Source organism: Bactrocera neohumeralis, chromosome 4 (genome assembly GCF_024586455.1).
Source record: "Bactrocera neohumeralis isolate Rockhampton chromosome 4, APGP_CSIRO_Bneo_wtdbg2-racon-allhic-juicebox.fasta_v2, whole genome shotgun sequence".
Classification (NCBI taxonomy): domain Eukaryota; kingdom Metazoa; phylum Arthropoda; class Insecta; order Diptera; family Tephritidae; genus Bactrocera; species Bactrocera neohumeralis.
Window position 1 is genome coordinate 20,450,764 of NC_065921.1, and position 27,258 is coordinate 20,478,021.

The 27,258-nt window shown below is 33.8% G+C and overlaps 1 protein-coding gene across 1 annotated transcript; it reads left to right on the top strand.

The window, feature by feature from the left end:
• Nucleotides 1–2,662: 2,662 nt before the first annotated feature.
• On the top strand, nucleotides 2,663–26,726 carry LOC126754983 (serine proteinase stubble). The gene is made up of 6 exons (XM_050467221.1): nucleotides 2,663–2,894; nucleotides 6,969–7,145; nucleotides 21,268–21,834; nucleotides 22,154–22,331; nucleotides 26,070–26,367; nucleotides 26,430–26,726. Exons 1-6 carry the CDS (start codon nucleotides 2,663–2,665, stop codon nucleotides 26,724–26,726), a joined length of 1,749 nt encoding a protein of 582 aa, XP_050323178.1.
• Nucleotides 26,727–27,258: the final 532 nt, after the last annotated feature.

The following is a 27,258-nucleotide window of genomic DNA, read 5'->3' on the forward strand; positions in this document are numbered from 1 at the left end:
CAGATTCGTTCTTGAGTTATGTTCGATCCTGCACTGTTAATAAAGAAGCCTTACTTTTAGTTCTATTCTTGAACCTATAACGATATACCAGGTACTGATTTTAAGGTTTGAAATATACATATATATTTTCATTAATAAATTGCATTATACTTCAAGAATATTAAAGTTTCAAGTCAATTGGAGCAAAATTCATCAAAGTTACGAGTATTTGCGTCTTAGGGTCGACAATTTGCCTGAAAGACTAATTTCATGTGATGGTTAGAACGTTCTGTTCAACGTAGATCTGCCAAACACATCAAACCAGATCCATCTGTTAGGAAGTAACAATGTTATCGATGTAAAGATGGGGCATAATATATAAGTATGATTTAAATAAGAGAGCTTAATCTGGCTTTTACGGTCGATAAAGTATTTTCCAAATATAGGACGGAAGTGATAAACGAAATGTCATTTATCCAAGATGTGGCATACACAATATCCTAAAAAATTAAATATATACGATTCAACTTTCTACAATAGAATAATCAAATCAAGCAATCAATGTGATTTACTAAAAATGTGGATGCTGATCGAAATTGTTCTAAAATTGGTTTAAACCAGCAAGAATAGTTTTTAAGGTTTAGAAATATGATTTCAAATTCTGAGTTAATTCTTAGATTGGAGCGCTAACAACAAAAATTAACTCCAGAAGCATTAATCATTAAAATTAACGCTTAGTTGATAATAAATCAAAAATAACTGTATTATGCTGTAAGTGGCCATGCCTATAACTTGAGAACAACATAAGCTCGAAGAAATTCTTTCCAGGAGAAAATTATGCTACGCCGACGAAAAGTAAAAATAGAAATTACCGAAGAAAAAGATATTTATTACTTTATCATAATGACCATGCCTTTCTCTAATGTAACTTAAGATAGATAAGCACATCAAAGAAAAAGACTAGACAAATGATCACAACATACCACACATAAATACCACAAAAACCGAAAGCTAATCAACGCCGCAGGTACGCCTTAGACCATTTCGCTGTTGGCGAAAATGGAAAAAAGACCACCAATGACAAATTGCCGACAAAAATAGCAGTGAAGTACTGAATGTTAATTTAGTTGAAAGCATTACAAACTACACCCAATGAGAAGATGGCTTAAGTAAGGCAATTAAGAGCGGAAAAAACTTTGCTGTCAGAAATAAAATGCAACAATTTAACATTTTTTCTTAATTGAAATCGAAATATGCAGGTATGCAGATGCAAGAAACTGATATGAAGAGTCTTCGGAAGACAACGACACGAAAAAGTTTGCTAACTGCGACATTTGGCGAAAAGCGTGTGCATAGAGCGCTCGAACTTGAGTCTTAATATATTGACACTGCGTGTGTAATTCAATTACTTCATAAGTACTTATGTATGTATGTATGTGTGTGGGTAAGCATAAACTTCACCAAGTTCAACTGCAAAGGCGCGAGGTTACTATCTCAGCGTAAGCCGTCAATTTTGCGGCGAGACAGCTTTTTCCCATGAACAGCTGTTTGGTGCAGATAAAAATACAAAAGACTTAAGCGACAAACTTGAGTGCCTAACTCCAAGAAACATAGCCGAAAGTGAATGAGTTAACAGGGTTGTGTGGGTTTTGAGTGTAAATTCGAAGCTTTTGAGTGAAATACGTTCGAACGCGCTTCACTTGAGCGAAAAATGTGTGGAAGAAATGCGTTGAAGAAATAAACAACCGACTTTTGACTCAACCTTTCAATTATTTTCTTCACTGCTTTTTACCAAAAGCGCTTTGACTCATTGCTTAGCGGCTTACTGGCAGCGTAAATGCTGCATCTTTTTTGTGGCAAGTCACACAGCTAGCTGCCTCATGAGCTTCGCTGGTGAATGTATTGCTTTAGTTCTGACTTGAGTTTTCCGCTGAACGGTTATTGTGGTTGGTGCGGCAGTGCGGTTGTGGCAAGTGTGGTGAGCAATTGATTTTTGTAGTGGAAAAAAATAAAATTTTTTAAAATGTAAAAATAAAAAAATATGAAAATTGAAAATAAAAATTTATTTGAATAATTTATAGAAATAAAATATTTCTTAAGAAAAATATTAATAAAAATGAAGCCTTGTGTGTTATGAGATATACAATGAAGTGTTGCTGAAACAATAAGGACAATTTTCCAGTGTTTGCTATCGAAATCTTATGCACAAAAATTTGAGAGCCACTGAAAAAATAATTAAAAACAAAATTTAAAAAATTCAAAAATAATAATATTCCTCCGAAAATTAAAAATTTTCCAAAAATAGTGAAAAGAAAGTTTCAGTGTAATTAAACAAGTGTTGTTGTTGCCACACCACATAGCCACTTGCCGCTTTTGTAGTCATTGCCACCACTTTTGCTTTCGTTGTGCACGTTGTTGCTGTGGTGTGTGTAAAATTACGTTTTAGTGTGCTTTGCTGTTCAAGTGACGGCACAGAAAGTGAAAGTCCTCACTGCGCAGGAGTTCATATAAATTTGATCAATAAATTCAGAAACCAAAAAAAAAAAAAATTACGAATTAATAAAATTAATAAAAAAGAAAAAATTTAAAAATAATACTGCTTGTGTTGTTGTTTTGAATAATTAAAAATTGAAAAAAAGTGAAAAATAAAATACAAACAAATATTTTTCATAAAATTTGCAAAATGTCAAAGTTCACACGCCGAAAACGCTCTGCCAAAAAGGATACTTGGCTGCGTGTGCTTGAAGTTTTATTCTTTCTGACTTTACACATAAGTGGCATTGATGCATTGGCGCATCCCAGCGCTGCGCAGGAGCACGATATGCTGATACTGGACGCCTTGTCAAGGCGCAGCAGCGGCGGCGGCGGTGGCGGTTACTACAGCGAGGGTTCTGTCATGGAAATGCTGGCGAGAAGTAGTTACACGCAATGACTTTACAAGCTTTACTTTCTTTTAATATATTTTTATCTTTCTATTTTTTTTTTTTTTGGTAACTTTCTAACGAAATTATCTGTATTAAGGAGTTACATGGGATTCTTCGGGTAGAAAATAGCCTTATTCCAACATTTTTTCCTCACATAAAAAATTAAATATTTTATTTAAACTTTTTATTGTTAGAAACGCACACTATTAACAAAGAAAATCTGAAATTTTTGAAAAAAATATTTTAAACTCGGCCATTGCGACTCTATTTCCGATGAGCGCTCAGACAAAAGATGGGCGAAGATGGCAAGATAACTCCCTAAGAAAGCGCAATTTCTAATTAAGAATGCCAATTTTCATTAAAAAAAAACTTAAATTTTTCAAAATTGATAGCCATAATATTCAAATCCCTGATTCGACAGTAATTGTATTATATAATATTAGCTAAAATAATTCCCAAAATGATTTCAAAAATGTTTTCGAACACTGCCAGCCTTGTGTGAATATAAATTTAAGTCCATTCCGTAAACCTATTTCATCCGGCTGTCGTAGAATGGCCGGCCTTTGATGAGAGTTTTATTCTCATTTTTTTTATTTCTTTAAATGAGCTTGCAAAAAATTTTTCCAATATAATAAGAATGTGCTTAGAGCATATAGTTTGAATCCATTAAAAGCTCATTCCGGGATAGAAGTTCATTGAGAGTTTTGTCTATGTGTAATTCAAAATTAATTCGCCGATTACAAAAACAGAACAATAAAGGAGTATGTTCAACAATTCGTTGTTTTGACTGATCAAATTTCTTTTGTAACTGTGGATTTTGAATTTTTATGTATTTTTAAAATTGTCTGTTACTTTGGCATGACTAGCTCCGCGATAGAAAATTTTCGAATGCATATAAAGACTTCCAGTGTACAACGACTTTTTATCAACTTTGTCCTTAAAATGATAGATACAGATACACAAGCTAGCAAAGTTCGTCTGAGTTAAATTCAGTTCGAAGAATCTACACTCTTTTCAGTTTTTATAGCAACGTTAGAGAAGCCTGAACCATCTTCTTTATTGGCGTAGATACCGCTTACGCGGTTATAGCCTGAACCATAGAGAACAATAAATTTTTAAGTAATATGTACAAAAGCTAACAGTTAAGTATTGAAATTTTGTTTTGAAAAAATCGAAAATAAAAATTTAAACGATATTATTAGCCACAAAATGTTTAATTACTTATTACAAAAGAAAACTATTAAAAATTTATTGTCCATCACTAAAAGTCGAAAATTGCTGCCAAGCATGCAATTTATTAACTAATAATATGTATTATCTTATTTCGATGAACTCTTTAATAAAGGGTGCCGAATGTTCAAGTTGGTAATAACCAACTAAAAACTAACTCTGATTTGCTTGCTCGTATTGAACATAAGGGTTAAGACAGTTTTAGGTAAGCACTAAAAAGCTCAAATTAGTTCTCAATATATTTATAACTAAATGTAGTCGATTTGAGCAGCCAACTTTTTTTGGACTCTGAAATATTGTATCACCGGTGATGACAAAAAACTAAACCCATGTTCCGAAAACCAGCTGTTTTTTCTGGGTTCTTCTTCTTAGTAGGTATAATAGTTAAAGTGATGAAATTTTCGCACTTTTATCGTAAAATTTTTCTTGTTGCCGGTTTATTAAAGTTTTTATTTAGCGATATATAGTAAGTAAAAGAGGGATGCGGGTTATCAAATAATGGCGGCAGGTCGGCGGCAACTCGTCCTCATAATGGAAGTCATAGCGCCCGTAAATAAGATCTAAAACCCTTGAAAAAATATTTTTTTATCTGTGCACTTTTCCACATGACTGGTAGTAAAACGAAAGAAAAAAATGAAAATGCAAAAATTATGAGCTCTTGAAAAGATTGATTTTTGGCTCTTTTTTGTTACAAATTATTTTTTTAAAGAACAATTTTCAATATTTTCGTCAAATTCTACTATATACGTATGAACATGTGTAAAAAATTTCATGACAATTGCTCAATTTTCGATCCCTGTAAGCCTTCCACCAATACGAAAAACATGATTTTGAGAAAGATGCGTTTACGCCAGACCGCGGCGTGCTTGACAGCTTTCCACCAAACCGCCGATAATTTTTGTAATTCAACAGGTATCTATCTGGAGAGCATAATCGTGAAACTCGTGTCTATATGAATATGAAAAAAGAAACTCTCATTAAAACTGACTGTATTCCTAAAAAATGGTTTTAGTGCAAATATGATACCCCCAGCGAACAGGGGATAAAATTTGCCCGCGGTAAGGTATGACTTCGGCTATAACCGCGTAAGTGGTGTTTACGCCAGTAAAAAAGAAGAAAAAGCGACTAAAATTCAATATGCATTATGTCTGTGTTTTTTGGCTTGCCTCGAAATTTCAAGCATAGTCTTGTCAGAAATAGTGCTATAATACTCAGCTGGAATTGATATTATAGGGATTTTGTTTTAAATTCCTTCTAATGAAAAGGCATTTGAAGTTTAAGCTACAAATGTCACAAGCCATTGAGTTTGATGGGTGCTCAACTGATAGTAGCTAAAGCTACAAGGTCTGATCGGAACCTTAAATCTGGAACCGCTCCTAGCAGTTAGTCCTTAGAATTCGCTCCAATCCGCTCATTGGATTTGGCCCTTTGGAGAGACTCTTAGTAGCTGTGGTTTACACCTAAAGGTAGAAGTAGAATTGAAAATTCAGTTCATTGTGGAGTCGCACTGTGACCGATGCCGGACCCACAGCACGGCAGAGGTTTTATGTAAGTAGGCTTCGAATATGCTTTTTTCAAGCATTATTTGTTCAGGTGGAAGGGACACTTTTTCCACCTTGATCGGACTCGACGCCGACCTGAAACCTCTGAGTTTTGCAAGCATTATATGGGGCGATGGTCAACGCATTGTTTTGATCTATGGGCTTTTAAGCACCAAGAGATTAGGCCGTGAACGGCAGGTACTCATGTAACACACAACTACTGTTGTATACCCAATTTAGAGATATTACACTACTTAAGGGATAACAATATATTGATTATTAAAAAGGTATCTAAACAAATACCAAAGATTAAATTGGACTTAGCGGGTAGTATTCATTTGGGAGTATACATACATACACTTAAGAATAATCTACGAAATTTTTAAGTTGATTCGACAGTTTCGAATATTTTTTAGTTAGCGTAACCAGCTACTAAAATATCAAGCGCTGGTTTCGAAGTCAGTGAGGGCTTGTAATTTTAACATGACCTTTATCTTTTAGATATATATTTGACAGGTGATGATTAAAGGAATATGGTTTCCGATAATAATTTCGTTTTTTAAAACCTTACACGTACACTTTTTCACAAAAAAAAGACTGTTTTTGGGAAGCTGCAATTTTGTCCAAATGAAAATTTTGCCATTCCTCCGATCCTGTATTTGTCTCTAAAAAATATATATTTTTTTGAGTAATTATTAGTTAATTTTATATTTAACCGAATTAAAATCAGTTTATAGTTATAACTAATTTAATTAATTAATTTAGTATGCCAAATTTAATTAATTATAATTATAAGTTAATTATAAAATAACAATTTTTTCATTATAAAATTATATTTTAATTAACTAAGTTAGGTAAATTTAATTATAAATTATTATTATTTCTTCAATTAAATTTGTTATGGCGAAAACTTGAATAATTAATTTCTTAATTAAAATTTTTAAGTATTTTTAGCGAAAGCTAAAGCAAATTCAAATTAGGTGCAACCCAAATGACGCACTCTGTATAATTACAAATGGTTGGTTTAACCGTCGACATTAGCATGTGCAATATGTTTTTGCACGCGAAAGAGATTTCTTAATAAAATGTTTTCATTTTCACGCAATTTTTCATGCTTTCCTATTTTTCATAATTTTTGCTCAACAACTTTTCCACTATACACACACACACTTACATGTCTATAATTGTATGCCTCTAACTTTATGACTTTTATTTCACTTTATGCTGATTTAATTTCTATTGACTAATTTTTTTCTTCTACTTTTCTCTCGGCTTTCTTGTTTTGCCTTTTCAGTGATTCCGCAGTCTTGCCGCTTTCGTGGACACAAATTCGAATGCGGTCTCTCCATTTCGTGTGTGTTGGGCGGCGGCAAACCGCTTGACCTCTGCTCGGGCGGCATGATCTGGTCGTGCTGTGTGGACAAAGATCTCGACGCGGAGGACACGCACGCAAGTCAAGTCAACAATACAAGTGAGTATGATGAGGCATCTAAGAGCACAGCAAGTAGCGAGTGGCAGCGGGAAAAGGAGTGCTGCTAGAAATGAGAGCTTGCAATTCCGCAATGCCGCAGCAAACATTCTAAACTTAAGTGCTTAATGCTCGTAAAACGCTTAGTGGAATGCTATAATAGCCGAAGAATTGCGCTTATGTAATTTCGCTGAATAATTTTGTTAAATAATTTTGCGCAATAAATTTAATTCAGTTCAGTGTTGCAGCGCCGTTTCGAAAATGACAATTGTTGCAGCAAAGCAATTACTTATGCGTGTACTTATGTATGTAAATGCGGCAGTAGTAGTTCAATGTGAGCGTGCATGCAACATGCTGCACTCTTTAAGTCATTACATTGCGCATGCGCAGCCGCTTGTTTGAAGGTAGCTGGTTGTGGGTGCTGGCATAGTGCAACGACTTTGGCAGGGGAGCTCAAATGGGGTTGTATGAGAAAGAGAGATTACCGTAAACCGCTAAATATAAAAAAAAATGTTTAAAATCGGAAATTGGGCTCAAATTTGTTTCTATTTAAAAAAAAAAAATCGAAAAACAAAATTTTGTATTTAAAAAAAATTATTTTTGAAAAATTTTGAAAACAAACTTGTAAATTGAAACTTAAAAAAATTTGTTTCAAATATTTAATTTTATTTTTAATTTTTTTCTAAACTTTTTTCTGCAACTAATTAACTTTTCAAAACACGATTTTCGAATAAATAAGTTTCAAATTTGAATATTACGTTTGCAATTTCAATTTTTCAATTCTAATATATGAACTTTAAATTTTAGAGTTTTGAAGTTTTAAGTTCGAATTTTATTTTGAAATTTCAAATTTAAATTTTGATTTTAAAATTTACGATTTATAATTTGAGTTTTTAATTTGGATTTTGTATTTTCGAATTTTGAAAAACGAATTTAAAACTTTGTTTTAATATGTATTGTACGATATGCAATTTCGAAACTTTTCATATCAATTATTTCAGTTTCCCTTCCGTTTTAAATTTTGTTTTTGAAATTTCAGTTCTGAGTTTCGAATTTCGAATTTCAAGTTTTAATATTTGAACTTTAATTTTTAAATATAAAATTTTTATATTTGAATTTTAATACTTAACTTCTAAAGTTTCAGTTTTAAGTTCGAATTTAAAATATGTAAAATTTATTTTGAAATTCGAAATTTGTAATTTTGAATTGTGAAAATTCTAATTTAAAACCTGATTTTGAAATTTTGAATTTAGAATTTCAAGTTTTTACTTTTTAATTTGGATTTTAGATTTTTGAATTTTGAACAACGGATTTTAAAATTCGATTATCTAATAACCCGGATTTGAATTTTGCTTTTGAAATTCGAATTCTGAACTTCCAATTTTAAATTTTTAAATTTGAATTTCGATATCGAATTTTAATATTCGAATTTTAAATTTTCGGACTCGAATTTGGAATTTTGAAGTTAGACATTTGGTTTTGTTTGATTAAATCTTGAAATTAGATTTCGATAATCGAAAATTTGAGTTTTATAATTTACGTTTGAAATTAAGGAATTCGAACTTCTAGTTTTGAGTTTTTAATTTCGATTTTTTATTTTCGAATTCTAATATATGGCACCTTATATATGTATGTTTTTCCTTTTTGCCTTATAAAAAACTTCAAAATTATTGTCAAATCATAAACACAATTTAAGCACCCCTGTCCATATTGACTCCGAAATCAGCTGAGCAGCTTTTGTAATTCACCGTTAGACAGCTTAAGTGCCTAAGCTTTACTTATCTGTTTCGTTTATTTATTTGTTTGCGGCGTCTTCGGCACAACGCCAATTCATTTTCCTTATATAAAGTTGAATGCGCATGCCACCTCCTGCACCTCCGCAGCAAAAAAGCGCACGAAATAAAATGCTAACAATATCAATAAATGCAAACAGCGAGCGTTTCTTATAAACAAAAGCAACGGCAGAGCGAAAAAAACAACAGCAACAACGGCGCATATATTGACGTTTTGCTCTGATAACTTCCACACATTGCTCCTCAACATGCCGCTGCTTTGTTGTTATTGCTGTTGTTTATGTTTTTTTTATTGTTTACAACAGCACGCCGACTGTTTCAGTTTTAATCGCGTTTTTATTTTCTTTTCAATTACTTTTTAGTTTCGTTGCTGGCCGCGCTTGCGCATCCATTTTCCCAGCGCAATTTTTCCACTTTTGGTGAAGTTTAGTGGGGGTTTCGCGCTTAAGTCTTTTGTGCCATGTTTTGTGGTTGTTTTGGGCGGTTTAGGCTTTTCGCGATTTTGAGGCTTTTATTGCTTCAGAAAATTAAAAACGCGCATAGTGATTAAATATGCTAACTCAATTAGGGTTTCTTTCAACAAGAATTTAAGAGTCTAAATTTTTATTTTTTCTTTATCGCGTTAAGCAAGAGTTTCGAAATTGAGACTTAAAAATGCAAAGCTCGCTTTCAATGCCATGAAGTTCGTTGTTTACTTTGTTTGATATTTAGTTCTTTGCTTTTGAGTTACAATCAGCTACGAAACTAATGTTCTACAGTCTCCTAGTCTGATTTGGTGACCAGTTAAAACTACAGTGAATGTATCATTTTAGTTGGATTAATAATATTTTACAATTTAAAATGTTTTTAAAATTATATTTCGCAAAGCCTCTTAGCTTGACATTTTTGAGAGACTATTTTTCATTTCAACGTCTACTCAATGGTTTTACCCATGTAATCCTATTTCGAAAAAAGGAAAACTTTAAACTTTTGGAAATATAGCGGTATTTTTGTGAATCTGTTAAATTTTTTGGTTCACTAATCTATTACAACAACAAATAGGGATGTAAATTACCGATATAAAAAGTTCGAAAACATTTTCCGGGATATATTCCAAAATAACTTCTAAATAACAATAAAACTTGAATCAAAATGAGAATTTGAGTTTTTAAATTTGAATTATAATTTAGAATTTGAAACTTTAAATTTTGAGTCTTGAATCTTGAATTTGAATTTGAATTGCTTTGTTGTGGAAAACAAAATTTTGAATTTTGATTTTTGCATCTTGAAATATGAATTTTGTATTCGGAATAGCACATTTTGAATCCAATGTTCTAAATTTGAATTTTGAGTTTTTAGTTTTGAAATTAAAAAAAAAAAAAAATCAGTTTGAGTTTATTTTAATTTTCAAATTTTATTTTTTTATTTTTGAAGAGTTTTTGAGTTTCACAATTACAAATTTTAATTTTTCATTAAAAACTTTCAATTTTTTATGTGAATTGGAACTTTTATATTGAAATAATTTCTGAAAAATTTATTTGATTTGAATATTTAAAATTTTAACATATATTTTTGAATTTTGAAATTTGAATTCCAGATTTGGAATATTGCATTGTGAATTCAAAGTTTTAAATATGCATATTTGAAATTTTGAGTTTTCAAATTGAATTCCAACTTTGTGTTTCGAAAAATTTTAAACTTTCAATTTTTAAAGAGTTTTTGATTTTGCATTTAGAATTTTGTTATTCATTTGAATTTTGAACTTTAATTTTGAAAGAAATTTTACTCGGAAATCTGAATTTTGTATTTGAAATCTCAGTTTTGATTTCGAATTTGAATTTTAAAATTTAGTTTCAGTTTTGATTTCAAAATTTTAAATTGAGTTTCGATATTGAGTTTTGAAGGAATTTTTATATTTTGATTTGATTTGGAAATTGAATCCTGAATTTTAATTTTTAAAAATGAATTTTGAAATTGAATTTCGAACTTTCCTTTTGAAGGAAATTTTATTCGAAAATCTGAGTCTTGTATTTTTTGTACTTGAAGTCTCAATTTTGATTTGAAATAGTGCATTTTAAATTCGTAGTTTTAAATTTGATTTTTGAAATTAGCTCGAAGTTTTGAATTTAAAATTTTAATTTGAAGTTGAGCGTTGAACTTGAGTTTTGAAAGAATTTCTTTATTTTGATTTGGTTTGGAAGTCTGAGTTTTGAATTTTAGATTTTGCATTCTCAAATCTGAATTTTGAAATTGAATTTCAAACTTTAATTTTTGAAAGAACTTTTAGTCGGAGGTCTGTGTTTTGATTTTTTTTTTTGAAATCTCAATTCTGATTTGCAATACTGCATTTTGAGTTCGAAGTTATAAAATTTTTGTTTTAAAAATGATTTTAGAAGAAATTATATATTTTGATTTAATTAGGAATCTGAAATTTTAATATTAATTTTTGCATTTTCAAGTCAGAATTTTTAATTTGGAAAATTGCTCTTCAAATTCAATTCGAAATTTTAAATTTGATTTTTAAAATTAAAATTTTCGATCATAAATTTCGAACCTAAAATTTTTCAATCAAAAATTTAATTTGAATTTTAATTTTGAACTTAAAATTTAATTTTTATTTTTTTTAAAGAGTTTCTAAATTTTGCATTTAGAAATTGAATTTTGAATTTTAAATTATAACTTCGATTTTGAAAAAAAATCTGCATTTTGATCGGATTTGAATATGATTTTTGCAATTTGGAATCGGTATTTTAAATTTTGAATATTTCATTTTGAGTTGAAAGTTTTGATTTATTTTTTGAAATTAATTTTGGGATTTAATTTAAAATTTTAATCTGAAAATCTGAAGAATTTCGAGTTTGAGTTTTGAAAGAGAATAATTTCCCGTAATTCAAGAAAGAGAAAACTTTATTCCTAAAAAAATAATTTATTAAAAATGATCTGTGGTTTCAATTACTGTCACATATAATTGTGAAAACAGTTATTGCCTATAGAAAAAATCTTAAATTAATTTGTTTTCTTAATTATCACAGAATTTTTTCATAAAAGTTGAAGAAACAGTCGAAATAATAATTAAAAGTTTAGCTCTTACATTACGGCCAGCAATTTTTATTGTCAATCTCACTCAGCAACATAACTGGAGCTTGAGAAAGGAAATATAATTATGCTCAAACAAATAGATTTTTCATTACAACATAACACTTTTCCCACGAATATGCATATTGTTGGACACTGTCAATTTGGGACGCCACTGTACACAGCCACCCACTTTATTGTTGTTGTTAATGATATTTTTTTATTGTCACTAATCTTGCGGTTTAATCTTTTAATTTCACTTTCCTCGTCAACGACTTTGCCATTTCCGGTAAAAAAATGCCAATGTATGCATGAGTGTGTGTGTGAGTGTGTGTGGGTTGATGGGCGAGTGAACTTCAGAGTTTTCTGGGAAATTTCGCTTTTATGATGAGTTTTGGGTGCATATGTAATACCGCGATAAAAACAGTTATGGCAGCACAGTCGGCGTAAATGAAAAGTGAAAAACACGAAATAGTAAAAAGAAGAAGAAGAAACGAAGTTACAGAGAGGGCAGAGTGTGCGACTGAAAAGTGAAGTTCGCTTTTGCTGAGGCCTTAATGAGATTGGCTTTGTCGCCGAAGTGTAAAGTCGTAACTGTGACTATGCGGGGTGGCGAACTTAAACAAAAGCAAATGAATAAAGAAAACAGGTACAAGTAAAATGTTAACCTGAATGTTTAATTTAAAATAAAATAAAATAATAACATAATTCAAAGAGAGTAAAAGGGCGAAAAAACATGCACTTGGAGATGTGTGTGGAAATTATTCATTGTAGCTGAGAGTGAAATTTCTTTGAGGTTCTTAAGTTGTGCATTCGGGGCGTGTGTCATATCACTATGTAAACTTTGTTTTGGAAACCTCAATTTCATGAAATTCCACCAAGGAAGAGTTGTATAATGAAAAAACCTGTTGAAATAGGCGCATCTCAATTAAAAATAGTTATGATAGTTTCCCCATTTTGCAATACTTGTTGGCATTAGTAAGCAAATATCCTTACTTCTGAAATAAAAGATTCCTTTGAGACCCATGAAAAGCCATTTTATTAACGAAAAGAGACTGCTGGTTGCGTTAAAACTATTACTGGACCTCATTATATTATAATTTCATGTATTTTGAGCAAAGTCTTCAATGGAAAGCTGTATTTCAGAATGTTGGCTAACAGGCCTACACTTATGTATATACATGAAAAATATTTTCACTGTTAGTTGTTTTTACAAAATCGTTTCTTATACCACTCTATGAATAAAATTATCCGCTTTCCACAACAAAAGTTCCCTAGACGACTGATGTAAAAAATAGAGGATACTGACTGAAAGAATTAAGAGCTTACACATATGTTTATATTGTATAAGTGGCCAATTGAAAAGTCCCCCCTCTGACACATAGATGGCATTACAAGAATTAAATCCACATGATTTTTAGTTAACCTTAACCTCCAAAAGGCGCGTGTATAAATTTGTCAGCTGTCGTATTATTAGTTTGGGAATTATATCATTTTGAATGAAGCAATTTTTGTTATTGTGAAAAAAACTGGATAAAAAGGAGTAATGTTAATAAAATATTTATTTTTGAAAGTAAAAACTACAATTGAAGCAAAAACCTTGACTTGATGACGAGTCTCCGGAAACTGTTCCAAGAATCTCAACCATCAAGGATTGTTATGCCAAGTTTAGACGTGGTGAAATTAGCTCCAAAGACGCAATGGACGCCCAAACGAAATTATAACCGAACAACATCAAAAAGTCCAATTTTGTATGACCCAAAAGTGAATTGGTTCAAGATAGCAGACAGTCTAAAAAATATCAACTGAACGTGTACATTATATCATTAACAAATATTTGAGTATGAGAAAGCTCTGTGTAAAGTAGGTGCCGCGCGAGCTCACTTTTGAACAAAAATAACGACGAGTTCATGATTCGGAGCAATTTTGGGAGATCTTGAAGCGTGGCAAACACCGAGTTTTTGCCTCTATATGTGACAATGGATACAACATGACTCCACCATTTCACTGCGAAGTCCAATCGATAGCCAGCCGAGTGAACTGTACACGAGCAAGGTTACGGCGTCGTATTTTGGGATGCGCTTGGAATTATTGGCTACCTTTAAAACAGAAGAACCATCAACAGCGTCTATTATAATACATAGTGTTATTAGATCGATTAGAAATCGCCGAAAAACCACCGCATTTGAAAAAAATAAAGTACTGTTTCACCAAGGCAATGTGCCGTGTTTCAAGTCAGTGAAAACGATGGCAAAAATACATGAATTTGGCTTTGAATTGCTTCCGCATCCAACGTAGTCTCTAGATCTGGCCGCCAGTAACTATTTTCCGTTCTCAGATCACAAAAGTATGATCGCGGGGAAAAAATTTTCTTCGAATGCCGAAGTAACCGACGAAACTGAAGCATATTTTGCAGCAAAATACAAATCGTACTACCAAAATGGAACGGAAGAGAGAACTATAGAGAAATATGTTGAATTAAAAATTGAGTTTTACTAAAAACATTGTTTTGCAATGCTAGGCCGGAGGCTTTTCAATTAACTGTTTTATTAGAGAAGTGAGGGTTAAGTTAGGCAATATTCAGAACATGACCAAGTTTACAGCAAACTCTAGCGACGAAAGTAGGAACTGAAGTGATAGAAATCGCAACTAGAAGAACTCGTTTATCAAACAAAAATAATTGTCAATTTAATAATTGCAAAAGTGCTAAATTCAAATATCTCTTGGACAATAATTCATTCCAAATTTCATGAAGATAAATATTTGGTCAAACAAAAGAGTTTTTTATACGAAAATCTAATTTTTAACGACCAGTTTTTATGACAGCTGTAGTGGTTCGATATCGGGGTTTGAATGGTCAAAATTATAGATGGAGGGAGCATTTATATCGCTATTTTAAAGGGTCTCCATTCAATAGGTGTTCCACACTTCATGGCTTGATATAAGGATCTTAAGAAAATTCCATTTTGAAGGTCATAAAATCTGGATTTCGAGTAAAGTTTGTCTCAACTAGTGAATCTTCTAAACGACTCTCTTAACAATGATATTGTTGATATATGGAAATACGAATTAGAAACCCAAATGGTTCTCTTACCACCCAAATGGTACAAAGTGGACAAAGGCAAAAACTTTCGATGGATTTATTTGATAAGGCTGAGGTGAGAACTAGAATCTCACCAAAGCACCTAAGGCGCTACAGAGGGAAAACTGAGAAGACTGAGGGTATGAACAAAATTAGCCACATTTGGAGTGACAAATGTAGAACACGCACAAAGTGCTCCCTTAATAAGCGAGGGTTTATTGATCTAAACAATTTTGTTTGACATAATCAATTATCCAAAAGTGATATTCGTTATTAGTTAAATTAATATATCATTTTGCTTAGTTCCTTTATTTATTTAAATTTGACTAGTTGTCGAATTCTGGCTAGCTTAGTCAAAAAACGAGCGGGGAGTAAATAAAGTTAGTTGTTAACATATTGAAAAATATTTGCTTTGACAATTGCCATGCCGAAAGCTTAATTGAGACTTATCAAACTCCCTAGTATTACTAAGAAAGTTTCAATCTTCTCGCTGTTAATTACAACAGATCTTAAAAGCTTGAACTAAATTTAACTGCACGTAAGCTGCCATAATTATGACTTATATTTAGTCACTAAAATAATTATAAATGTATTTTTTCCTTTTGTGCCCACTTAAATGACCAAAAATATTTTCTAAAAGTATTTAAAACCAAATTAACGCCAAAAATTCCCATACCACACACACGCACACATTTACACATATAAAAGGTTACATGCAAATCCATTGTGACGCAACGTCATCGCCTACTTGCTAACCAATCAACTTTCCGGTGCCATAACTTTTGTCACAATGAACGCTAACCACTCGCTAATTAACCTTTGCGGAGAAAGGTACATTTTGCGCCAATTCAAGTTTTTCTCGAGCTTACATAAGCAATGATTCCACATATATATGTATATAGTTTTTTTCGAAGTTAGCAAAAGAAAAACTGTTATTTAAATATACATACATAAATATACTGTTATATTCAAGACCTTAAATTAAATTCACAGCTTTGGCGCAAAAGTGAAAATTTCTGGTTCACCGAATTTCAGCTGCAGTGACTTTTTTGTTTTTGTTACTTTTGTTGGTTATTTTTCCAACTCTTTCAAAGCTGTCTTATTTAATGTGTTATATAATTTCTTTTTCAAATTGCATGTTTGTACATAAGTAAGTGCGTATACGTCTGTGTTTTTTAATAGCCGGAAGTGGTTATTTCGTTTCTGTGACATTTCCATATTTTCTGAGTGATGTCCAAGTTACATTTGTGGTTGAGTGAATGTAGTAAAAATCTTCTCACACGCCATCATCGGAACTCTTTTCAACACTGTCGCAAACGAAAGGTGATAATTATGTGACAAAGGATAGGCGGGGTGGTGCTGTCAGCAAGTCTTTTGCGATTGCATAATAAAGAAAAAAAAAAGAAAGAGGGAGATAAAATATTTTTTAATTTTTTAACTAGATAACTGTTAACTAAGGCGCTAAAAGGTAATCATAGAAAAAAACATTGCTTCAAAGACATATCCGGAAATCAAATGTGTTTAAAATTGTTTAAAACAATTTACTTACTACAGGGTCCGGCACTCGAAGTGTAACCAACTTCAGACCGTTCGCGCAGCTGTCGCACTGGAATCAGCTGTTTATAAATTAGTTGAATGACAGTTTGAAGCATTATTTACAAGTGTACAAAAGCGTTTTGCCAAAAGTGAACGCAAATAAAAGTGATCAGCAATGGAATTCTAACGTAATAGCCTTACATTTAGCTGGAAAATCATAGCCAGCAATTGTTCGTGAACTCAAACACCTTAATGTGAATAAAGTTTTTGTTTATCGCACCATCACTCATTACAATGATACTGGTAGCATCGCAAACCGCCATGGAGGTGGTCATCAAAAGACTGCAAAGTCACGTGAGATGGTTCGGAAAGTGAAGTAGCGACTTGAGCGAAATCCACGACGAAGTGCCAATCAAATGGCTAAAGAACTGAAAATATCCGACCGCAGCATCCGACGCATATTGAAAAATGAGCTCAAGGTCAAGCCTTACAAGTTCCAAAAGGCCCATGATCTCACACCGAAGCAGCAACAAGTAAGACTTGAGAGAGCGAAAAATTTTTCCAATTGAGCAATTCGTAAACTCTCAGAACAATAGGGTTTACTTGACCGACCGTTCATACAAGAATCTAAGTCATCGGTTGGCCATCAGGAGGCAGCACCCGCCACAAATAATGGTTTGGGCCGCTGTCACCGCAGATGGGCGCTCTCCAATTGTTTTCATCGAGCCTGGCGTCAAAGTAAATACGACATATTATCAGGAAAGTGTTCTGGAGGCTACTTTGAAGCCGTGGACAGACAAACATTTCGGTCGCAAACCATGAACGTTTCAACAAGACTCAGCACCGTCTCACAAAGCGCGAGTGAACCAAGAATGGCTGAAAAACAACGTTCCGAACTTCATTACGACCACACAATGGCTCTCGAATTAACCACATGCGAATCCAATGGATTATAAAAAATACACCAGTCTCGAGATGCTGAAGAAAGCCATTGTCCGTGAGTGGGCCAAAATACCGGCAAGTCACATTCGGGCAGCTTGCGATTCGTTTTTTGACCGTCTCAAGGTCATAGTTAAGGCAAAAGGTGGTCATATCGAGCAAAAGTGAATTGGTCCTGAATTTATAATTATTTTCACACATTTTGTACTTTAAAATAATTAAAAATAATTTTTCAAACCGAATTTATGGCTTTTTTTAGTGGTTACACTTCGAGTGCCCTGTATCATCAACCTCATTTTGTTATAAAAATATAATCTGGAAAGAGTTAATTATGGTTCAGTTTGCCCACTTGCTTGCTAACTAAATTTAAGATCAAGGGAAAACTAAAAGTCACTAAAAGTAGGGAAGGATATGAAACAATATTATTGATAGTAGGTCAACTCTCGCTGGATAAAGACCTGACACATAATTATATCAAATCATCTAACATGCTAACCGCTGATATAAATGAGTCGTGGTTTCAAGAGTTGTTTAAGAAAACTTGAAATATAAATGAATAATATTTCAGAGGGATCGGAAAATTCCCTTTCTCAACAAGAGCTGCCTCAGAGAATAAATTAATGTTGAGTTCGCACACTATGAAATAGTAAAGACGGAAATTATTCCAATCATAAGAAGAGATCTTTCACGTATTATATGCAAAGAAACTAATAAAAAATTACATTCATAACCGGTCAGTTGATAAGTCTCCGGCCTACTATAGTAAAACACTTATTTTTGATAAAATTCGTTTTTTTATTCAGCATAGTTTCCTTCAAGGTTTGATACAATGGTTAAATTGACTCTCCGATTTTTTCATATCATTTTTGTAGTAAAATTTGTCCTCTGCTTTCAAATAGGCTTCAGTTTTGGTAATATCTTCTTTATTCGACGAAATTTTTATTTCTAGCGGGCACTCTTTTGAGGTCCACTAACAGCTAATAGTCACTGATCGCCAGACCTGGAGAATAAGGTGAATGCGGAGGCAATTTAAAGCCCAATTCACCAATTTTAGGCATCGTTTTCAGTTGGGACAAGATAAATTGGTTTTTTGAAACATTACTTTCTTTTTCTTCAAATGCGGCTGTTTTTCGGCGGTTTCATACTTCAAACGGTCCAATAATGCTATGCAATGGGTTGTGTTGATGGTGCTTCCTTTTTCAACGTAGTCAATAAAAATTATTCCACGTGCATTACAAAAACAGACGCAGTAACCTTGCCAGCCAACTATTGTGTTTTTCCATGTTTTGCAGCGTCTTCATAGTGCACAGTCCACTCGGATGGCTATCGATTGCACTTTAGAGTGAAATGATGGATGGTCACATAACGATGCAAAAGTTCGGATTTCTTTACGCTTGCATAACTCCAAACACTGATCCGAGTCATCAACTCGTCATTGTTTTTGGTCAAAAGTGAGCACGCCCGTATGAGCTTTCTCACACCCAAATATTCGTAAATGATATGATGTACATGTTCAGTTGATATCTGCAGAGTGTCTGCTATCTCTAACAACTTCACTTTACGGTCATCCAATATTGTTTTCTATACTTTTTTGATGTATTCGTCGGAAGCCACCTCCTTTGAGTATTCACCGTCTTCTGTGCTCATTTTACTCCTTCTAAACTGAGCATACCAATTATTGATGGTTCATTTTCCTGGGGCAGTGTCCGGGGACTCGTTATTAAGTCAAGGTATTTGCATAAACTGTAGTTTTTCCTTTGAAAAAGCTATATGTAATCAACACCCGAAATTCCTTTTTGTCCATTTTCTTCACAATAACAGAAGTTGCTAGACTCAAAATGGTATAATTCACCAGCTGTCGCACATAGGAGCATTTGGTCTCAAAAACCGGACAAAATTGTTTCAAGTGATTTTATGAATGAAAATGAATAAAAATGCATGATTGAATATAATAATGCAATATATTAAAATAAAGCAAGTAAGGAAGGGCTAATTTCGGGTGCAACCGAACATTTAATATTGAATATATTTGAGTAGGAAGTAGTGCCGACCAGATTTTATCTATTTTTGCTCATCCCACATACTACTAACATGCCACATACTCAAAAAAATATTAGCTCAGTTTCCTTGAGGTACCTTACATACAATCACCAATCATATGGAGCAAGGCCAAGTGGAAATTCGAAAATCTTGGTAATAGTTATATAGAGGGAGGCTCAAGTTTTCGCCCAATTGTATCTATTTTAGCCGCAAAGATACACTGTTGTGAATAAAATATGTTCTGCAATTTTCATTGAGATGACTCAAATATTGGCGGACATATCCAGCATAAAGTGACCTATAAGTTCTAAAATCTTTATATTAGGTATATGGGGGCTCAGAAGGTATTAGCCCGATTCAACCAATTTTTGACAGAATGAAATCTATTGCCGGAATAGGATTCTGTGCGAATTTCAATTTCATATCTCACACATTGAACGATGTTTTCTGTCAAAAGTCAACTATTGATATCGGGTCCACATGTTCGGTACCCAGGGGCTTGAACAGTTTTGGTTGGATTTGGACAATTACTTGGTCAAAAGGTGGCTTACTTTAATTATGTTATATGGGAAGTAGGCGTGGTTGTAGTCCGATTTCGCTCATTTTCACAGAGTAGCATAGGCATATGAAAGAAATGTTACGTTCCAAATTTTGTCGAAATGGGTCAGTCCGGTCTCGAGATATGGGATTTCACCAGAAAGTGGGTGGTGCCAATTTTCACACTGGCACCGATAGAGCCCCCTTATACCATCTATATACCACCCGTATATAATAATTTAGTAGGATTTCAGCATTTAATGAAAAAAAAAAAATAAAGCAGTACACATTTTTAACCCTCCGTTCTTTCCTCGCCAAAAATGCGTTTATTTCTCGGAACAGCTGATATCACACAACTTTGGCATATAGCTGCCAAATATACTGGCCACTCAAAATCAAATATTTGTGTAGAAAATTCTTCATTCATATTTTGCCTGACCGATCGAAATCAAGTTATTTCACAGATTTGTTTTATTAGTGTGGAGTAGTTTAGCTCGATGAACCGAAGTTGACGTTTTTTATAGTTTTTTTTAAGGAGAATTATTACATGATTTTTTCCATTCAACATCGCAGTATTTCATAGTTAGCTTTACATAAACAAATTTATTATTGTAGTTTTGTGAATTAGTCATACAGGGCGCCCTATTGTTATCACTGTTATAAAAGAATCTTGTGCTAATGAGTAAAGCTGGGTATAAAAGATTATTTAACCATAATCCATTTTCGCTTTTGTTAGATATACTATTAGTACTAGTATTTCACAAAAAAAGAGCATTACCAAGACCCTTAGTCAATAAAATACTACAATCACGTGATATAGTATTACAATCCCCAAAACACAAGGGTCATATGTAGTATTAATTTTATAACAACTCATCAATTTTCGTTTCAAATAATTTAGGTGTTCTTTTTATAAAACTTTTATGCCAGAATATTTCTAAAAACCAAAAAAAAGACATTATTCTTTACCTTAACCTTTTTGTAAATATTTAATGCTTGTAAAATTCTGCAAAGCCTCAAAACTAGCTAACCATATTAATAATCCTGCATTACATATGTGCAAAATATATAACGTTAAACATAATTATAAATAAGTATGCTTATATATGTATAATATATAAAAACGCTCCTCGACTCAATATAGGTGACATCATACACTTGCACGACATCTATCCTGACTTGGCGAGCCACAACAAGCACCCGCCACATAGTGGCCTCGGCAGCAGTTCACAGTTACACAATTTGCATAATAGTCATGGTGCAACACAAAGTAACAACGTACACACCACCAACATAGCAACGCATAACACACTGGGCGCCTCACGACCGCCAGTTCATCACTATCCCACCGTCATCAGTAATCATCAGTACCAAGTGACGCAATCGCTGTACACGACAAAGCGACCCTACAAGCCGCACATCTATCGACCAGCAACGACGGGGGGTGGCGCTGTGGCACAGTCTAGCAATTGGGAGCATGAGTCAAATCACCTGGGCAACGGCATCACCAATCATTTGGACACTTTCTTCGATGTGGATCGACCGCCCGCGCACTCGTCGGAGAGCGGGCCGCATGAGTTGTTGCCACATCCACAGCCCTTTGCGGTGGGCAATGTACTCGATTTGAATGCAGGCGAAGCGGCGGAGGATTACAGTGGCGGCGCCGGTGGTGGAATTTATGCTGACGGAACGACGTATCGACCAGTGCCGGGTACCAAAAGCTGTTTTGATGTTTCTACAACTTTCACTTTTTAGTATTTTTTGTGTGGGTTTTTGAGTTTTGTTGAACGGATATTTATTTTAATTACTCTTAATTTTAATTTCACTTTAAAGTTTTCTTCTCTGTTTGTAAATATCTAGAACGCTACACTGGTTTGCTTTTGCACAGATTTTTGACTTATTTCATATCTACTAAGTGGTTTCCTCTTTATCTTTAAGTCTCACGGTGTGATTGGCTCTGCACTGTCTTCTTTCATCAAAAATATTTTACTTTATTTCATTTAAATATAATTTCCTGCGTTTTCTTGCAGGTTGTGGCGAGGTATACGCGCGCTCGAATCGCATTGTGGGTGGACACTCGACGGGCTTCGGTTCACATCCCTGGCAGGTGGCGCTGATTAAGAGTGGATTTCTCTCGCGGAAACTTAGCTGTGGCGGTGCGCTCATCTCGAATCGCTGGGTCGTCACGGCGGCGCATTGTGTAGCAACGTAAGTAATAACGGCATTTGTGTGATACTGTAAGGTTTAGTAAAAAATAAGTCCACTGTTTCTGCTTTGAATTTGTTTACTTATTTGCTGCCATTTTGAATGCCACTTATAGAAAAATTCGTGCCTATTGACAAAGAACCGGGACAGCCGATTTTCAAAAATTTGTCTAAAGAAAATTCTAAAGACAAATTTTTCATTACAAAAATTACTTGGGTGAACCTGCAAACAAGAATCTCTGACGAGTCACAATCGAATTGTTTTATCTGGCGTTGTCCTGATGGAGCACCATTCCTACTCTTGGCTACAGCTGACTACTTCTGGGCGATTGCTTCCTTCAGATGACCAAACACATAGCAAAGCGTCCTCTCAGAAATTGTTCGATTTGATTGTGATTCAGCAGTGGTCCGACGGTGGTATATAAGATTTTTGCCTTAACTCAAAAACCTCATATAACCTTTTATGATAGCATATTGTTGACCGTAGAGCTATAGCTTGTCTGGCTATGTCTGAGGTTCGCCAATTCTTTCGCGAATGCAGCCTTTTTCAGCGCCTTCCACTAAAAAAAAAATCTGTCTTCAAAGAACGATCTTTAGTTCGAGCCCCACCTTTTGCCAATAGCTTCCCTTAAGTACTACAAGAAAACCAACTCACTTTTAAATCCAGCCTTACTTAAATAGCTCCAAATGGTTTTATGTGCAACATTTAGCTCCTAGACAATCGAAACAGTTCTTACATGACACGTCGGTCTCGAAGATTTTCCATACTTTATCAATATTTTTGACAACTAAACTTTTTCATTAACACAAAATTAACGGAACGAAATCTGCGAAATCAAAATTGCCCACGATTGGATATTACAGTATATATACGAATAGATTGCGTATTCACTTTTCTCGATTAAAAGTCTTAAATATGATATACTTTCTGTTTGCTGGTGTCCGTGTTTGACGACTTCTATAGCAATATTGAGTAAAGCAATCACAAAACTGTCAAAGAAGTCTTTTTAGTAAAAGTTTCATATTTTGAACGCCGTAACGCGTAACCAAATCGAGTTTATATAACGTGAAGATATCTATTACTAGAGCCATTTATCTTCTTTACTGGCGTAGACACCGCTTACGCAGTTAAAGCCGAGTTAAATAATAAAACAGCCTCTGATGAGGATGGAGGCATGTGTAGAAGTTCACACAAGTGAGACAACCTCTTTGATCGCCATTCACTTGGGATTGACCAGAAATGATTCTTTTACAAATGAATGAAATGATTCTTCTTCAAGCAGCTCAGACCAAGTATCCTCATCCTCGGAAGCAATCTTTAGTATAGGAAAGTAGTCGATTTATTTTTATTAGACCTTATGTATATGTATGTATAATAAAATTACGTTTTTTCTTCGAACGAGTCCAAGAAAATTGACCTTTAACATCGGCGGTAAGGAAATCAGTGTATAGTTTTCGAAAAGCTTCTAATTCATATAATTTAAACCTTTAAGCTTGAAACTAGTAGCATGTTGCTGGTATTATTGAAAATACCCTTCAAAAATTTAAACAATTATGTCGCAACGGCACCCGTGTCGGAGTCAGAAGAAGACGACGATATTAGTTACGGTCGCTTTGAATAAACAACTCAGCACTTAACTTGACTTTGCACACAAACCATTATGAGTAATATGTTTTTACTAAAATTTCTGTGCTTTAATGAAATTTTACCGAATTTTTGCGGAATGAAGTATATTTCAAAAATACTAACTATTAGGAACCATAATAGAAAAACCAGATTTTTAAGCCTTTTTAATTTAAAAATTGAGTGGAAAACCCTTTCGTCAAAATATTTGTTTGATTACTAAGTACAAATTATTCAAAGAGGGTCGAGAACGCATTGACGACGAACCACATCTAGGACGGCTATCAACACCAACTGACGATCAACGAATCAATAAAAAAAAGGAAAGCACCAGATTTGAGAATCAACGATTAACACTATTACTGGCATCGTTGGAATATCGAAAGGATCAGTGAAAACTATTTTAAAATATCATTTGGGCTTAAGCAAAAAGAAAGCACGATTAGCTACAAACTAAATAAATTTTTTGTAAAACAGTGCTCTACGACTACCAGGATGTTATTCTGTCTATTATTTCTGGCGATGAGTGTTATATCTATGCTTATGACCGGAAACATACGATCAATTGGTCGAATATCGTGGCAAATGAGAGCCAAAGCCGAAAAAACTACGTCCAAGCAGGTCAAAAATCAAGATTATTTTGGCAATTTTCTCAATTTTCAATTATCGAGTTATTGCGTACTCCGATTTCCTTCCGACAGGGCTAACTGTCAACAAGGAATACTATTTGAGTGTTATGCGTCGTTTAAGCGAAGCTGTTCGTAAAACCAGACCGACAACTCTTGGTTTTTGCACCTCAATAATTCAATAATGATTTTAAAATTATGAACAAAGTCTTACTAATTTCACTCATGGTAGTATGGTGGGTTTTTTGTACATAATACATATGTATAATTTTGCTTAGATTGATAGAATTGAACTTATATAGAACGTTAAGTGAGAATAGAATATAAGCAAGCAGGAGTCCTACTCTTTACTGATACATAACCAATAAATCACAATTTAATATACACATATTTTCTCATATCTGAACAAAGTGAGCTACTGTTATTGATTACACAGTTAAAAATCAGATTGCGACTTTAACACTAATATCATTTTTAGAAGAAATACAAGAATATGGGGAAAAATATAGATATTAAGATCTGCTTATCTATAAAAGACAAATCATCGGTCGAAGTAAAAGAAGTTTAACTGACTAGATAGAAACCAATTTACCTTGAAATATGCAAATATGAAAAAGTATATATATGAATTAGGCTTGATAATCGGAAGTTATCTCTGAACGACTATGACTTTCTTTAAAATAGTTAATAAAATACTTAGTTTAGCTTTAGGATATGTCAAAATATTGGAAGTCACATTCAGTGCCTAGGGCTCAATCTCAAAACCTTTCATCAGAAAAATTGATAAAGAAATGAATTACAAATAACTTACCGAAGAGAGAAAAAGAGGCGATATAGGCTACGGCCTCATGTTTAATAAAAAATTTAAAAACATCGATTAAACCGAGTTTTCAAAAGTCGAGGGCAGCTAGTCGAGTACTTTTAAAGTGTCTGTGTACTATCATAATGTTACTGGCGTACAATAAAATCATAATCTCAGCTGCCAATTAAAAAGAAGAAAAGCCCTTCAAAGAACCAACAGCTTTGGCGGCAAGTTACATCCATTGCACCAGTCTATTTTTTAACATAGTCGGTGCCATTTAATCGGGAAGGCCAGTATTTATGAAGCTGGGACTAAGAACTGTCATTACTTGAACGTTATTCATAGTTAGGGAGTCGATTCTTATCTAGGTAATTAGTAGACCACAACCCATGGCACTTGCCTAAACGTCTCAATTATTTTTAGTCAAGAACCTAGTGCTATTTATGATCACAACCTAGCAGACTGCAGGCAAAGAATATTATTGTGATGCAACATTACGTATTATTTATCTGAGAAACTTGTTTAAGTACAGACTTGCTTTTAACGTTATGAATGTACTTAAATTTTAAATGTAAAGTGTTAACAAAGAAAATACTTAATCAAAGCACTGACTTCATTTTAAAACTTTATTTTCTATTAACAAAAATTTTTTAACAAATTATATAAATTTGCAAACTTTTAATACCATAGAACCGCCAACTCTAATATGAAAATCCGCCTTGGCGAATGGGATGTACGTGGACAAGATGAGCGACTCAATCACGAAGAATATGGCATTGAACGCAAAGAAGTGCATCCACACTACAATCCGGCAGATTTCAAGAACGACTTGGCGCTGATAAGATTGGATCGCAATGTTGTCTACAAACAGCACATAATACCGGTATGTTTGCCGCCGCCAGCCACGAAGTTGGTGGGCAAAATGGCGACAGTAGCTGGATGGGGACGCACGCGGCACGGACAGAGCACGGTGCCCTCAGTGCTGCAGGTAAGATAAATATAATCAATGCTTATAATCACTACAACTACAAAATTCTCTTCAAAATCAAGGAAGTGGACGTCGAGGTGCTGTCGAATGATCGCTGTCAGCGCTGGTTCCGTGCAGCGGGTCGTCGAGAGGCAATACACGATGTCTTCCTGTGTGCCGGCTACAAGGAGGGTGGACGCGATTCGTGCCAAGGCGACTCTGGTGGTCCGCTAACACTGTCCTTGGATGGCCGTAAAACGCTCATCGGTTTGGTGTCGTGGGGTATCGGTTGTGGGCGTGAACATCTGCCTGGCGTTTATACGAATATACAGAAATTTGTGCCGTGGATCAATAAAGTGATGGCCAACGATAATGCGTAGTGCTGCATGGACCCACACTTGCCAAAGACTGCAGTGCACTCTGATATGCCACCTGAGTCGTTATGTAACGATATCCTATTGCGTATTTTATTCGTTAGAGTTTCACATTTTCTAACTTCAACTCTGTCCACGTCTTATTTATTGAGCGATTGAAGCTTTTTGATCATAAAAAGTTGTTATTATAAGTAACTTTTGATTACTTCAAATATTTTCATCTACCCGAACATTTTAAAAATACGAAGATGCGCATAAGTATTGTAATAATTTATACTAAATTAAGAACGTTTTGTACGATTTATTAAGATTTAAGTGTTTAATAATAAAGTTAAATGTAAAGAAAAGTGAAAAGTAAAGCTGTCCACTTGAAAGGTTTGACAAAACTGGAAATGAGCATAAAATTTAAATCAAGCTTGAAAGTTGACGATTACTAGCATACTTTTAGGCATACGTTGGCAAGCTCGGCTTTCAGATCCATCATGACTGTGAGATAAGCTCTTTGTAGTAGTTATTACTGCTTTCAGATATGTATGAG